At 39.2% G+C, this 16,311-nt stretch overlaps 1 protein-coding gene across 4 annotated transcripts in view; it reads left to right on the top strand.

Annotated features, from left to right (window-relative positions):
- si:ch211-196i2.1 (collagen alpha-1(I) chain) overlaps positions 1-16,311 on the top strand; it is a 137,171-nt gene that overhangs the window by 89,116 nt on the left and 31,744 nt on the right. For all 4 annotated transcript variants that reach the window (XM_035991588.1, XM_031277561.2, XM_035991589.1 and 1 more), the window contains 17 exons: positions 394-438; positions 532-585; positions 1,017-1,061; positions 1,154-1,207; positions 1,327-1,371; positions 3,449-3,502; positions 4,001-4,045; positions 4,120-4,173; positions 6,349-6,456; positions 6,902-6,955; positions 7,625-7,678; positions 7,872-7,916; positions 8,186-8,239; positions 13,085-13,129; positions 14,315-14,368; positions 14,801-14,854; positions 14,965-15,018. In XM_035991588.1, the coding sequence (XP_035847481.1) occupies positions 394-438; positions 532-585; positions 1,017-1,061; positions 1,154-1,207; positions 1,327-1,371; positions 3,449-3,502; positions 4,001-4,045; positions 4,120-4,173; positions 6,349-6,456; positions 6,902-6,955; positions 7,625-7,678; positions 7,872-7,916; positions 8,186-8,239; positions 13,085-13,129; positions 14,315-14,368; positions 14,801-14,854; positions 14,965-15,018 (918 nt within the window). The remainder of the gene's footprint in view (positions 1-393; positions 439-531; positions 586-1,016; positions 1,062-1,153; positions 1,208-1,326; positions 1,372-3,448; positions 3,503-4,000; positions 4,046-4,119; positions 4,174-6,348; positions 6,457-6,901; positions 6,956-7,624; positions 7,679-7,871; positions 7,917-8,185; positions 8,240-13,084; positions 13,130-14,314; positions 14,369-14,800; positions 14,855-14,964; positions 15,019-16,311) is intronic.

Here is a 16,311-nt window from a genome sequence, read left to right as displayed (position 1 = left end):
ATTTATTTACAATACATTATTCATTCACAAAACAAATTGGTGTCCTTAAAAGGTCGGATTTTTCCTCATTTTTTAAATTAAGGCATTAAGATCAAGTTCCAAAAGATGATTTTTTTATTCCTTTTTTTAGTCAACTTTAGCATGGGTATGAATACTTATGAGCAGCACTGTATATATGTATGTATATATATATATATATATATATATATATATATATATTAATACAAACATCAGTATAGTTAATAGACTGAATTAGGCGTGAGTGGTTAATGCCTGATTATTATTATTTTGGGGGAATTATTCCTTTTATAGTTGTATGCATTGTGAGAGATTCTGAACCGATGGACAGTGTGTAAGACATCACTCATGCTGCTGTGAACCTGTTGTCACCAGGGGGAGAGGGGACTGGACGGTCCTCCAGGTCTGCCAGGGCCGACGGTGAGCACACAGTTTTGATGACAAAATATTTGTTAGGACGGTCAGTTATGAATACATGTATGATCTGTGTGTGTGTGTGTGTGTGTGTCACAGGGCGCAGCAGGTATCACAGGAAGAGTTGGCGCTCAAGGAGTTAATGGCTCAAGGGTAAGATTACACCCCAACAATTTAGCAATAATGGTAAAGGTGGTTTTCTGCATGGCACGCAAGTAATGATTTCTTACATTTTTCAGTTAATCGAGTATTTGTCAGACTGTTAAATGTTAAACAACAGTGACAACTGTCCACCTCCAAATTTCTAGCCCAAGGTACCATCAAGTAGCTTGTTTTGTCCAAACAACACTCCCAAAGCCCCAAAGATATTCTCACATTGCAGAAGCTGGAACCAATGAATTGATCAATGGATTATCAAAATTGCTTTCTATAGAGTAGAAACTATGATGTGTAAAATGAAATGAAGCAAATGTAATTTTATTGATTTCATACTTCATGCCTGGAAAGTTTCATAGACCTCAAACGGAGTGTCTTAGTTTGCAGGTTACTTCCTTTGTGTATACATGGTTTGTTGTTTCTTTCAGGGAGACATGGGACCTGCTGGCAGTGTTGGTCCCAAAGGCCCACAGGTATACATTTAGTTTGGCTTTATATATGCTGCAGATTCAACTTGCTGCGCATGTTTAGAGACTGTTTGGCACCTTCTTTTTCTTTTGACTAGGGGCCTCAGGGTTTAGAGGGACAGATGGGACCTCCAGGACTCAGAGGACCCCAAGTGAGTAGAGTTCAAGGCAAGACTGTTAATGTGGAATTTGGACTCGTTGGGCTTCTGCTTCATTCACTTTGCAGCCAGTGAAGTGCAGGAGGTTAAAATAAATGTGCTCATCCTAACAGGGACATCCAGGACTGATTGGTGCTCCTGGACCTAAAGGAGATCCTGTAAGTTTGTTCTCATCAAGTTCATTTTGTTCCCATTTTTTTTCTTCTTTTGTTTTCTAAACTAAACGTCCAACAAGTGCACAGAAGATTTAAAGAAAGCCTAAACGGAGCTTCACACAGTATAAGTCATACCAGAACCTCTAGTGTGAAGTGTTCAGGTTTACCCTTTTTAGCCTGCTCTGCCAACGATGTCATGTTTTCAGCATGGTTTGTCCATTTGTTGGTTGGTTTGGGTTGATTTCATGGCTCACCTGAAGCAGTTCCATTGGTCTTCATTGTCACGCAAATACTGGAATAGGGTTACAAGATATAGCGACTCAATATCGTTATTGAAATATCACGTTGCTCAATATTATATCTAGGGGTGCAAGATATATCGACTCAATATCGTTATCGCAATATATCGAAAGTGTTGCAATAAGTATGCAATATTTTGTTTATTTTGTGGAGCGCTGCGTCCTGTCCGTTGGCTGTGTGTCTTAGTTGTGTTCGATTTAGAGACCGCTTGAAACGCTGTAATGATCATGTTTCATTGGCCAGTTACCGTGCCACTTGCACATGTTAGTGCACGTCAGTGCACGGGTCCACTACGTGACAAACCCTATGGAGCGTACCACGACAGAGTGACCGTGTAAGTGAAGAAATTGATTTACAACTAAACGGAACGAATCAGAGAAGAGAAAGAAAAGTTGTGTCCTGTTCTCTTTATTTATATATTTGATACTGTCCAACCAGTAAAACATGTCCTGTTCTGTAGACATGGTCCTTATTTATTTATTCATGTTTTACCAGTCCAATATGACCTTGTTTGTTGTACCGTGTTGTAAGAAAACTTGTTTAATTTGTTATGAATCTATTTTGATGCGTTTTCCCGTAATTTTACATATGTTTAAAAATATCAAAATTAATATCGGTATCGCAATATTCATAATCGATATCGCAATATCGCATTTTGTCAATATCGTGCAACCCTATACTGGAAACAGCTATTAACGAGCTGTTTAGACTGAGAAACTAAGAAATAAAAACCTGGGCTATAAAACACATCTTCTTTGTGTATCTATGTTGTTTCCACATTACGAGTTAAAGCTGCAGTGGGTAGAAAGCAAAAAAATGGCAGAATTTGAAGTAGAGTGAAACCTCTTCCTGCAGCTCTCCCTCTCCCCTCTTTGTCACAGTTTGTATCAACAGCCAATAGGAGCTCTCTCTCTCTCTCTCTCTCTGAAATGACCTGTGATTGACCAAAGTCTCCTGTCACATCTAGATTTTCTCAAGCCTGAATACAGAGCCAATAGGAGGTGCAGAAGTCTAGTTTTCTCTCAGACCACTTGAATTACAATATGCTGAAAGATTATTATGGAACTTCCGTCCAATGACACCAAAAATAAAGTGGCTACCACAGGTTTAAATCTAATGAACACACTGAAAACGGCAGAACGACTACCCAGTGCGGGAATTTGGACCATTTGAAGAGCATGTGAATGCACCATTGGCCACTCTAGTTTCAGCTGTGAAGAAGTGGAATTAAAATCAGTTTATTTTGCATGCATGACTCAGGGAAAAATGTGAAGTGGAAGTAAAGTTTAATCAATCCTCAACATACATTTCATGCTAGCGACTGTCAGATTAGCAAAGATTTATTCAGACTGCAAAATGAAATGGTAAGAACAACAGATTTTTGACAGTCAATGTTTAAGAAAACATCTATCTCGCTCTCAAGTTCAGTGTCATTTTAGTGGGAGAGTCTTGTCTTTTTTAAGCTGCTCAAGTAAAGTTTTATTTCCATCATGATTGTTATTTTAGTTCTATAATACCGCAGTTCATTTAGTCACCAACGCTTTAATGGTTAATAAAAATGAATAAGGAGCGTGATGTGGCTTGACATTTGTTATCTGCTTCGGAAAGGAACATGATAAGCATGATGTATATTCTACAGATAAGGTTAATGTGCAGGTCCAAAGTAATATATCAAAATGTAAAGACGGCTGATAGTGTAAGTCTGACCATCTACAGAAAATACAGTATTGTATTCCTCTTTTGACTTCTGCCTTGTTTCTTTTCTTTTTGTTCACATCAGGGGCCTGTGGGGCCCCTGGGCCCCCGAGGGGATCCAGGCTTTGAGGGGCCCACGGTGAGTTGCACTTGGACTTATTCACCAGGGTATTACTTCATCACATTGCAGTACTTTACAGTAGGAACACACATTGTCTGAACAGACTAGATGTAGGTAAGCAGTTGTGAATGCACTGCACTCTGTTGCTAGACAGCGCGCTGCAGCCTCACACTGCCATCTACTGGTTGGAGTGTCTCAGTGGATCAGGACATGGTGCTGACACTGATGTAAGACAAATGTCAGAGAAATCTGACTATGAAGTCAAATCAAATTCTCTGTTGGCTTCACTGTAGTGCAACTAATTCCACAGATTCCATCTCTATTCCCTTAGAAGTCCTTCAAAATAACATCCATCTTTACTAGCCATTTCATCTTTAATTTATCTTTTTAATTAGAATAAATAGGTGTGATCCTTTCAATTGTCTACACTTTTAAGAATTTATTAACTTTTAAACTTTTAAAATATGATTAATTCTAAATCTCCATCATCATCATCCTTTTTGGGTTTATTTACAGGGTGCTGCAGGGAGACAGGGTCCTATTGGTTTTCCCGGGCTAATGGTAGGTGCTAATTATAGATGTACAGGCATATTTACTGGAAACATTATTGGCTTTGACCATTTTCTTCTTCACAGGGTAACAGGGGACCAGATGGGGACAAGGGGGATCCAGGACCTAAAGGCGACAAAGTAGGAGCCAGCAACTTCCTGTTAACTCAATAAGACTCAAAGAGAATAATACAATGTTCTTAAAGGAATAGTTGAACATTTTGGGAAATATGGTTTATTTCCCAAAATATGTTATTTGCTTTCTTTTGAGAGTTACATGGGAAGATCAATACCTATCTCATGTCTGTGTGGATAATACTGTATGTAGCTACAGTGAGTGGCTGGTTAGCTTAGCTTAGCACGAAGACTGGAAATAGGGGCAAACAACTAGCCATGGCTCTGTCCAAAACGTATTAACTCCGCCCACCAGCACCTCTAAAACTCACTAGTTAACATGTTTTTTTTTGTTTAATCTGTACATAATCCAAACTACTCTTACTTACCCTAACCCTCTCTTCCTTTGAGTATGACAAGTCGGATTCACCAGTCTATCTTATCTGAACAAACTTTTTGTAAATCACTTGTTTTTAATTGACAAAAATGTTACCAAAGAGTAGAAGAAAAGATTTCTCCCAGCAGAGCTTTAAGTCCTGTTTCACAAATCATTTAGCAGTGTCAGAACTTGTACCAGAGAACCTGAAATAATTAGAAAATATTTATACAACAGCTGCCAACAATGTGTGATCAGAGCAGTGCTGCTGTGACAGACATAACGAGGGAATTGTTTGACATTAGGTGAGACGCTAAAAACATATTTTGAAAGCAAGTGACCAATGTGAGAGGCGTTCGCGGAGGCATTAGATGCAATTCTATTATACAGTAGCCTACAGTAGGTAAAGTTACACTATTGGGTGCAAAAAGATAATACTAAACAAAGAGCTGCATAAAGACACTGAGGCAGCTGAGAGAAACTGACGTTCCTGTGCTGAAATATGCCAATAAAATCCATACAACCTTCTCAGTAAATTGGTAAGCCATCATGATAATTATCTGGTGAACAGAATAATGATTTTGCATCCAAGTTTGTCTTTAGTTTAGTTATATTCATCTCATATTTAAACTCCAAATTAATTTAGATTAAGGCATCATGATTTCAGGTCAAATTAGTGTTTTTGCCCAGAGGAGAAAGGCAGGCTGTCTGTGCGTGACTGTGAGTGACAGGTCTGAACCACTCGTGAATTTTGTTCATACGAGTGGTTCTTGCATAATGCAAAATGGTTTCACTGGGGTAATGTGCAGGACTATTTCTTGACATGGCACAGTCACTTCCTAGAGTTTCTGCTGGTTCCTTGGCAACCTCACAGTGACAACAAGATAGCCAATAAGCATATTTCTTGAAATACGAAACTACTAATTTAAAGTGGCTATAATATGTAACTTTCGGTTTGTGTTGATTTCAGCGGCCACTTTAAACAGAAGCAGTAGAGGTTTTACCACGCTTGCTGTTGTAAAGGTCTAGGAGTTAGCGTTACGGGGAGGTCATATAGTCGTCATGAATATTTTGCTCAGACAGAAAATCATTCATTTACAATAAGAGAATAACGTTACAGAAGCATCGTTGCATTTCAAGTGGATGCATCGTGAGCTAAACCGGGTAACGTTATCACTGTCACTGTCACGAGCCAAAACATTAAGAGATTGTTGTAGCAACCAATGCAATAATAACTTAGATTAATATTGCGCATTGTAAAGTTATTTTATGAATGAAATAGACATATTACATACCTGAGGGTCAATTCAGGGACGTTTTAGAATAATTTTCAATCCCGTAATTGTCTCCATCTGTTGAAATCCCGACTGAGTGTAACTCTGTTTCGCCCGTTGTCTTTCACTTTCCCTTTTTAGCTTTTAGTTGTTCTTTGTTTAATTTCCTTTTTTCTGTGATGGTCCTGCCCCAGTATCAGCCATAACTACATCAGATAACTTCTAAAATATAATTAGAATACAATTAGGCCTATATAAAGAAATGTGTTACTGTAGCACCGTCTACCTGCCGCAAATCATTCTGTGACTTTGCGGGAAAAATCAAACCCGGGCAGAGGCATTAATAAAAACTACGAAAAAATTCCGTTCTTTTCATTGTTAGTCTCGTTTGCTGTTACAGGTCATTTATGATCATCAGATTAAAAATTACACAGTTTCAGAAACATGGAAAAGTTACATATAGTCACTTTAATGACTCATGTGCTGTATGATTCAGAAAAGTCTCTGTGTCTTTTCATAGTAAGAAAATGTTCCGTTTTGTTTTTATCTCAGGGTATTCTGGGGGCAGCAGGTATTAGGGGTCCTCAGGGAGAGAGGGGCCCCACCGGCTCCCCAGGTTTTGCAGGCACCGAGGGCCGGCCTGGCCCCAAAGGCACTGAGGTACAGTGGAGAGCACTGTTAACTGTTTCTTTTTCGTAACTGATTTACATCAGTAGCTGTGTAGAATCAATGAATGTTTTCTGATAAAGTCTGATAAATACATTATTTCTCTCTTTGACCCTTAGTAGACAGTTAAAAGGTCAAGCTTAAAATGCTAATTTCATTTTTTCCCCCCTAGAAAATATGATTTGTCCTGAAATAAGTCACAGTATTTTTTAAGTGTACGTATATAAACTAATATACGATGGTGGAGTTTAAACCTTTCACATAACAAGCCACTTGTTTTATTTTCTGTTAAAAACAAAAACAAAAAACGTCATAGCCAGATTATTAACCCACAATGTAGCATAGTATTTGCAGCATATTACATGCACTTTCAGCCGGGAGAAAGAAGCTGCCTGGCGAAGGAGATAAGCTTGACTGATTTTTATATTTCTTCATCCAGGGCACAAATGGAGAAACTGGTCCTCAGGGAAAACAGGGCAGCGGTGGGTTAAAGGTCAGTGATGATTTGTGCGTCCGAACACCACAAAATGTCAGATGACTTCATATGTTGTTCCAAACGTCAGATTTAACTGTGAAACATTAGAGCCTCCAGTGGCTTCCTGCATGGGAATTTAACAATCCAATATTGTGAAGTGAATCAACAACTTTGGACTGCAATAACCCCCGATTCTGCACTTGGTCAGCAATATATAGTGATGTGTCATCCGTTCTGAGGGATTCTAGATCTCTGCCATATTTAGGTCTAAAATGAAGTGAATAGGGATATAAAATGATTCCCTCTTAAAACATCCAGTGGGATTTTTCACCTTTTCTGGCTTCGGGGGGGAGCGTAGCGTCAGTGACACTTTATATCAATGGCATTATGTATTTGCAAAGGTGACTTAAATGAGGATAAGAAAATCTCCTAGTTATAAGTCCATCTAAATAATAAGCTTTTTCGGACATAAGGATAACTAAAAATCAGCCCCACAGTCATCATGTTTGTACATTTAGTAACATTTGAAATATGTAACATAACTTAATCGCATGTCATTTTTGCTTTCAGCATAATTTCACCCAGTTTTCAAATATAAAAATCAGGACAGCATCCAAAGTAAAACAAATGAAGGCAGTTTTGTAGATATTGATGCCCAAAGTCACTAATATCTGAACATCTTTGAAGGGAAACAGGGGACCAGATGGACGTAACGGCAAACCAGGACCCAGAGGGAACAAGGTATTACACATTCTAAATATTTGATGTATGCAACACAAACAAACACTATTTCCAAATTAGACCTGGCATACAAAGGCTTCGATCCATTTTCGTTTTCCTGACAAATAGCAAGGCTTTAGGTTGTGTGAGTCGCTCTGTATTCTGCTAGAGTTATTTGATATTGATGCCGCCTTCTCTCTTTACTTTTCTCCAGGGCCAACCTGGACAGAGGGGCCACACTGGCCAACCGGGTCCATCGGTAAACTTAAAGCCTGTCAGAAATAATTTGAAATGTAGTCAACCCTGAATTCTTTATAACTCTGACCATATGTTCAAAATGCAGGTCTTTTTTAACAATTCAGATTATTGGTATTACAAATACAAGGTCTTAAGAGGAGTAAGGTCTTAGTTGTTAATTGATTGTGTGTGTGTGTGTGTGTGTGTGTGTGTGTGTGTGTGTGTGTGTGTGTGTGTGTGTGTGTGTGTGTGTGTGTGTGTGTGTGTGTGTTTTCGGTTGATCCCTCACAGGGTTTGCCCGGGTCACCTGGACCAGAGGGAGCAGAAGGAAAGCCTGGTACACAGGTTCCCATTCTCTATCATATTTCAATCCCATCACCTTTTAAATGTTGTCTGTGTGCCCTCTACTTCCTGCCACATACTGTACAAGCATTTCATATTCTGAGAATTATTATTTTATTATTATGTGGACTTATTTCATACACATCTCATTACCCGTCTTGGTTTTAATCCCAGGTTTGTGTCCTTTAGATGGTACAGTGCTAGAACTTGTGATGAGTAAAGAGGGAAGACACACTTTACTTCTTTAAAGAAAAGTGAAATGCTTCTCTGAGTGCAAGATGTTCAGGTTGTTGGATGCAAGCTTAAAGAAGTGACATACTGGAGAGACTGCTAAGAAAGAAATGCCCTCAAACTGTCAACACTGACTCCCAAGTTGAGTTGAGGGAACTCTTATGTTGGAATAGTTGGTTTTAGCCAGCAGGAGGCAGTCTTTGTACATGTTCAGCTCCACAGTAAGTTGTGCAGAGTTCATGCTCCATCTCTGTCTCATTCATTCATCACTGTGTTTCATCCATTATTGAAAGAGAGCACTTATCTGGACTGTGGATTTAATTCAAATAGAGGGATACTTTGCAAAACGTTTCCATCTTCATAATTAACAATTTGTTGATTCATTGATTTGCAGATTGATAAAAAAAAACTATAATTATAGTAATTTTGATACTTGGTAAATAATTGAAGTCATTTACAAGAAGCAAAAGACATCTTTTTAACATTCTCTGGTTCTAGCTTCTCAAATGTGAGAATTTGCTGCTTTTCTTAGCTTTATATCATTTTGTTTGTTCGACAAAATCAGCACTTTTAGAGATATACTTGGCCTCTGGGGCCTTGTGATTTTTAATCCTTTAATAATAAAAACAATCAGCAGAATAATGGGGAATAAAAATATTCATTATTTGCAGCCCTAAATTGGGGTGACTGTTTGAAAAAAGTTTGATTGAAATTGATTTTACTTTTGGGCAAATACTCCTAGTCCCGTTCTTGTCTAAGGGTTAGCTGAGAAGATCAATGCCACTCTCTTATTTGTCCGGTAAATATGAAGCTACAGCCAGGAGACAGTTAGCTTAGCTTAGCATAAAGACATAGATTGAACAGAGGGGAAAAGCTGGCTTGGCTCTGTCCAAAGGCAACAGAATCCCCCTACCAGCACTACAGCTCACTAATAAACATCATATCTCGTCATATCTCTGTATAAAACCAGTGTTGTGGTTGTAGGGGTGGGGTTATGTGCTGGCTGGGTTTTCAGCCAGGAGCAGTGACTCTGTGCTGGAGTCTTGTCTTCACCCTGAGGTTGCCAGATCCAAGAAATAGTCCAGCACATACAGTAGATCCCGTTCAGATCTTTTGAACCTGCCACCTTGCTGTCGCCAGGCTGTTGTATCTACGGCATGAATGCTACAAAGTGTTAAGGCTGGGCGATAATTCGATTTGATAATTTATCGTCTTCCGATGGGATCATGTATCGAGATATACAATTATGTTGTCTAAATTGATAATAACAAGCACATACTTAGTCAGTTTTCTCAGAAAATCTGTTGTGAAACATTTTGAGGGAATATTATTTGAAGAATTGCAGATTTGTTTTAACATGTGTGCATGCATGTAAGCATAGTCAGTGTATATAGCTGGGAAAAATATATTTATTTTTTCTTTATAATTTTACTTGAAACTGTACCATATTATTGATTTTTTTTAATCTAAAATCTCATTTTAAAAATGTTTTTGTAAAAGCACGAATTGTCAACCCTACAATATCTTCCCAATATTGATGTATTTGGTCAAGAATATCGTGATATATGATTTTCACCATATCGCCCAGCCGTACAAAGTGTATATGAGAAGAGCAGCAGCAGAGCGGCAGCAGAGCACCACTGACCTCATTACCAGTGTGGTGATACCAGCTCTGACTGGACATGATTGTTTACACTTTAAATTACTATTGCCACGACCACATTATGTCCCTTACCTTAACCAAGTGGTTTTCTTTGTCTTAACTTAAAGGGGTGATAGAATGATTATATAGGGTATTTCACACTGTTCCTTAAGGTCTGAAAATGGCCCGGGTGCTGTTCTTTGGGCCCTAATGCAACACTGTAAAATAGTGTTGCATTACGAGAGCTTTTCTTCCAAATATGGTGTGCTCATGAATATTTAGATGAGCTGCACGCTGATTGGTTGAGCAAAGCAACTAAACACACAGTGGAGACGAGACAGCAGAGGTCTCATATTTCCAAGGGGGTAAGCGTCTCCTCACAACCTGAACCTCCTATGGCGCCGCCCCCCCCGTTAGCATTCCATTGACTGCCATTAATTTTGACGCCACTTTGACAGCGACTAACTTTACACCTGAAGCGTTTAAAGACTCTATTTGTCCATTGTTTATTTCTAAAGAAACACAACAATGTATAAAGGGCTCCATTACCTTGTACCTCACGTCATGGCTCCGTAGCAGACGTTTTTATAAAAATAGGCTAACAATTGTGTCATAACCACGCGACTTACTGTCGCATAGTAGAGGAATTACCGTATAGTACAGGAGAAGCTCGCAGGCAGTTTTGACTCACATTAGCTGTTGAAGTTTAATTACTAATGTTAACTAGCATTTTAGTTAGCAATAATTAGCCTGTGCCCATGTTATCTCCTTAGATATACCTACGCTCTCCGTCTCTGCAAGATTGGGAATGATTGAGATTTCTCTTGGCACAGCTACCAGAAGACATACAACTTTCAGACACGTTGCTCACGTTTACGTCGTCTCTCTCAGTTGGAGGCTGCGCAGTAACGCTTGGCGCTCACCGGAAAAGAGCTTCTAATATCCTTCACTGGTCTCCGTCCAGAGCAACGGGATCTGTTGGTCCACTCTTATATACTGTCTATGCATATTTCAGACACTGCTTTCCGTTGCAGCAGAGCGCTGTTATCACACAAACCCAGCCTGTCTGCTAACACACACACGCACACAAAATCCCTTTTTTTTCTCAGCGGCAGCTTTCACATTGTCTGTTAATGTTCCAAACTACAGACATGTCCAGACACACCCATTGCGAGTCCACTGCGCCGCTGCATTAAATCCACATGTCCCGCTCCATTGTCCGATATCTACTCATTCTAAACGCTTTTCTCTGGGCCAGTATTCCGTTCTACAGCCTGGAACATTGCATTTACGACCGTGGTTCATTTTCAATATCCTTGAAAAACTTTCTTCTTTCTAAGGGCGTTTTTACACATACCTTATTTGGTTTGGACTTTCGGACTTTTCAGTTTGATCCAAACCAAAATTACAGGTGTGAAACCTCCCCCGGACCACAGTCCAGATGAAAAGACCAAATTTTGGTCCGACCAAAAGAGGTGGTCTCGGTCCGGACCAAACATGGTCCGGTTCGTTTATAGTGTGAAAGCATTTTTTGGATGGTTCGGACTTTCGGACCAAATATAAGAATCTCTGGCAGGCTCTCCTTGTGTTACAAGACCGGGAAGCTCCTTTAAGGAATAGCTCGGTGCTTAGCCTGTACATGAGAGAGAGTGACGGTGCTCAGAGCAGACAGCTGTCAGCTATCAGAGCTAAAAATACATCAGCAGTTTACTTGTTAAGTGGTAGTAAATGTAGGCTACAGTGTAGGTTTCCGTTTGTCTCTGAATATGCTCCAGAAAGAAAGTTCCCGTGTCTTGCTTCTCAACATCACAACAAAACAAAAAGAGCCGCGGCAGTAGGGGAGAGCAGCAGTCAGTTTAAAAAAATCAGACACAGAGAGAAGAGACGAGAGGACGGGGAAGCCCGTCTACAAACCAATCAATTATAAGTATCTGGAGACGCAGCTCATGTATGTGATGACGGCAGGACGTAGCTTTGTCACCTATAGATCTTTAGTGCGCTTGCATAACTGCAGTGTGAAACCAAAACTTACCGGATCAAATGTATGCAATGTAACAACAACATGAACCTTGGTCCGGACCTTGGTTTGGACTTTCAGGTGTGAAAACGCCCTTAAGTACACAGTGCAGCTTGCAGCTGAGCTCGTGTGTGAGATCCTGACAGAGCTCCAGCTCATAGCGGGTCTGTGAAGGTAGACAGGCCGACCGGGAAGGCAGCAAACCCAGCAGGCAGCCGCCGGCTGTCACGGCAGATTGTGGCGCTTCTCAAGTCCAACACTGTCATACCAAATTTGCAATTAGCCGTCAATTTTCGTAAAACGGCCCATATTTGAGCTTTACATTGATTTCTCGCATAAAAAAGTCTCAAAAGTGAATTTAGTAATGAAATAGAAGACGAACAATGTATAAAATTTCTGAGATCTGCGCGACCTAGATTAAGAACAATAGCTGATCTCATTGGTCAGTGGTGTATGTAAAGTTTGGGGCGTGACAAAGGTAGAGACTAGAGCCAAATAAGGTACAGCCACCGAGTTGACGTCAACTATGAGCTTTGTTGAGTTTTGCCCGTTTTCAGCAGCAGTTTCAAATTGAGATTTGCATAGGAAAGGGATGTCAATGGGACTTTGAGGTTCTATGTATGCCTATTTTACCCACCGAACTGTCGTAATTCAACTATGACAAGGTAAACTCGGTTTTACATTCTATCACCTCTTTAACCATTTTGCAGTCATTTTATAATAATAATAATAATAATAATAACATAATCTTCATCTTGTGGTTGTAGCCTCATATTTAATGAGTAGATATAAGGGTGGCATCAACCTTCTCAGCTTTAGGATTAAATTGCTTGATAAAATGGAGATTAATTTCCTGAGTGTATAATTTAATTCATTAAATTGATGATATTTACTATGTGTGCTCTGCTGTTGGGGGAAATTGCATTGTTGGTATTTTCTCTTTCTCTCTCTGTTTCAGGGCCCCTCAGGTGCAGCTGGCAGCACTGGCAGTAGAGGGCTGATGGTAAGAATGACCTCAGCATTCAGTTCACAACATCATCCCTCCAGCTTGGCTTTTTTGGCTCTTTGCCCCAAGCTGCAGCGTTTAGCCGAATAAAAACACATTATTACAGATTAACTAGACAGCCCAGGATTTAATATGGAGGACTTTATTGATTTTATGAGATGGCAAACAAAACGAACACTGCCACACATATACATACATACACACATATATATATATATATATATATATATATATATATATATATATATATATATACACACACATATATATGTATATATATATATATATATACACACACACAGTATACAGTGCTGCTCATAAGTATTCATACCCATGCTAAAGTTGACTAAAAAGAGGAATAAAAAAATCATCTTTTGGAAATTGATCTTAATGCCTTAATTCAAAAAATAAGGAAAAATCTGACCTTTTAAGGACACCAATTTTTTGTGTGAATGAATAATGTATTGTAAATAAATAAATGTTCTTCCTTAAAATACAGGGGCCATAATTATACATACCCCTATGTTAAATTCCCATAGAGGAAGGCAGATTTTTATTTTTAAAGGCTATTAAAGGTTATTTCATGGATCCAGGATACTATGCATCCTGATAAAGTTCCCTTGGCCTTTGGAATTAAAGTAGCCCCACATCATCACATACCCTTCACCATACCTAGAGATTGGCATGGTTTTATTTCAGTTAGCCTAATAGCTAACTGAGATAAGATCCATATCAATGCAAATCAAACCAGCTATTAGGCTAACTGAAATAAAACCATGCCAATCTCTAGGTATGGTGAATACAACTCCCTCCACTCTGGTTTCAGGCTTTATTTTTAACAGTCTATGCTTTCCACCACATTTAATAAAATATCATTGTATGCTGTTGCATTAATATCCCCCTTCAATAATACCAAATGGCCCAAACCAAAAAATTAAATGGCAGATTAAGCAACTTAATTTATCAGAAAAGTACTGAATAAACTCATTGAAACTAATAATTGAACAGCTCAGCGCACGTTTGGTAATTTAGAAATAAATTACAGTTTATTTCACATTTGCACGTTTATATTTTTTATCAGCTCTGCAACTCTTATAATTATAATTACTCTCATCCCACATTGTACGTGTTCACTCCTTTTCTTTTTTTTAGCAACAGTTTGATGACTTCTGACTTTTCTAGGGTTTTCAAGGAATTCCTGGAGAGAGAGGAGCAGATGGCCCACCAGGTTCACCGGTATGCTTTGTTATCATTCTGCGGTTGTGACATTTGGAGGACAGAGGACTGAAGACAATAACTACTAAGTGAAACTGAGTTTTTCAGAGACAGGGGCAGCCAGGCAGGAAGTTTGTTGTAGAAATGAACAGATTATCTGAAGCATATAGCTCAAGAAAGAGCAGTTTCCTGCGAAACAAATGTTTAAGCCAACAGGGTTTTGTTCAAAGTTTGTTCCAACTTAGAACTTCTGAGAAACTAAGCTGAGCCAAAACATCATGGCGATATTAATCTCCTAATCTAACTTCCAGTCAGATAGCAAGCAAGCATTTCTCCCCACAAGAATGTACGCTTGATCTATGCAGTCCTGTGAATCTGATTGGCTGAACAGATAAACAGATGGTATTGATTGGTACTGTGGATCTTAAGTGACAGAGTGCTTTCATCTGACAGGGGCCACCAGGGAAACCAGGACCTCCAGGATCACCCGGACCCCCAGGGGACAAGGTGAGGCTGCAGGCATAGAGCAGTCATGACCTTCATTACATACACACAGATGTGTGTGCATGTATTCTGTCATTATGGTTTATGTAGATTTGTTTTGTGTGTTTTCTCAGGGTTTCACAGGGAAGCCAGGCATGGAGGGACCTCAGGGCCCAGTAGGCATGTATGTAAGTGATCCTTCAGCAGGGCACATACAAGGAATGCACCTGATCTACATTTTCACAGCACATACATTATGAGTACAGAATATACAGCACACAAACAAGATATAGTGCAGCTTTGCACATTAAGACACTTTTGAAACTGTACAGATTCTTACCTGTTACCTCTACGTGTTCATCAGTTATCACAAATATTGATGATCATGTAAGTAATTCAGAAGCCTTTTACCAGCAAACTGATGCAGCAGGACTTGCTACAGTTACTACGGTTCAGGTATCATTTGGGGTTTTTCTGATACCAGTTCTAAAACTATACTTTTAAAACGGAGCTAATGTCTAAAAAGTGTCTGAACCGATACGGAAAAAAACGACAGTCAGTGACATTAAAGAATGACTTGTTTATTTCTAAGGCTGTATGGTCAAATTTAAATAATTGATTTAAAATGTAATAACAGTAACATTTCACCAGTCAATTGCTGTTAAACAACAAAAACAAGATACACTAGATGGCAGTAGGGTACTTTACAACAACAGCTTGATTTTCTCAAGGTGCACCTGAATGCACCTTGAAGTCCCATCGGTGTTGTTTCTCCGACATCTCCGACAGCGCTGGTGTCTTTAAAAGTGCAGCTAGTCTCCTCTGTGTCTTTATCTGGAGACTGTTGTACGTCCCGGTGTTGGAGTCCTTTCTTGTGAAATACAGCCTCTCTTTAGACCGTTTAGCTGTCAGCATTGGAACCATGTTTAATAAGGTGACCAGATTTCTGAGACAAAATCCGGGGACATTTTCAGATCAGAAGCGTAAATACCTCTAAAACAGGTAATTTTTTATCTTTGTAAACTTAAAAGGGGGACACTGCCCTAGGAGCATCACTAGACCTAGAGCTGCACTGGGGCACAAGCTCCCCTAGGGGGGTCCATGGGCATGCTCCCCTGTAAGAACAAAAAATGTTGTGTATTTTAACGTTTAAATGCATCAATCTGGTGCACTTTGAAAAGAAATTCAGAGGTTAGACTTGATTATTCATGGATGGGAATATTTGTGCTGTAGCCTGAGCTATTTTGCACTTGAATTTTAACCATGCACACACAGGCGGAATTGTTTTTTTCTTCATATTTTGCCATTAATGTCACTAGGAAGCATACCAGTAGAAATATATATTCATATTTGTAAGTGGGATATATATAAGTAAGTGGGATTGTCTGGAATCTGGCAATATAATAACCATTATGGTGGGATACACTGGCTAAGCAATTTACAAGAAATAGCTGTGCTGACATAACTAGTTTACATGAGAA

Source organism: Sander lucioperca, chromosome 14 (genome assembly GCF_008315115.2).
Source record: "Sander lucioperca isolate FBNREF2018 chromosome 14, SLUC_FBN_1.2, whole genome shotgun sequence".
Lineage (NCBI taxonomy): Eukaryota > Metazoa > Chordata > Actinopteri > Perciformes > Percidae > Sander > Sander lucioperca.
Note: the sequence above shows the minus strand (reverse complement) of the source record. Positions and strands in the feature narration are given on the sequence as shown.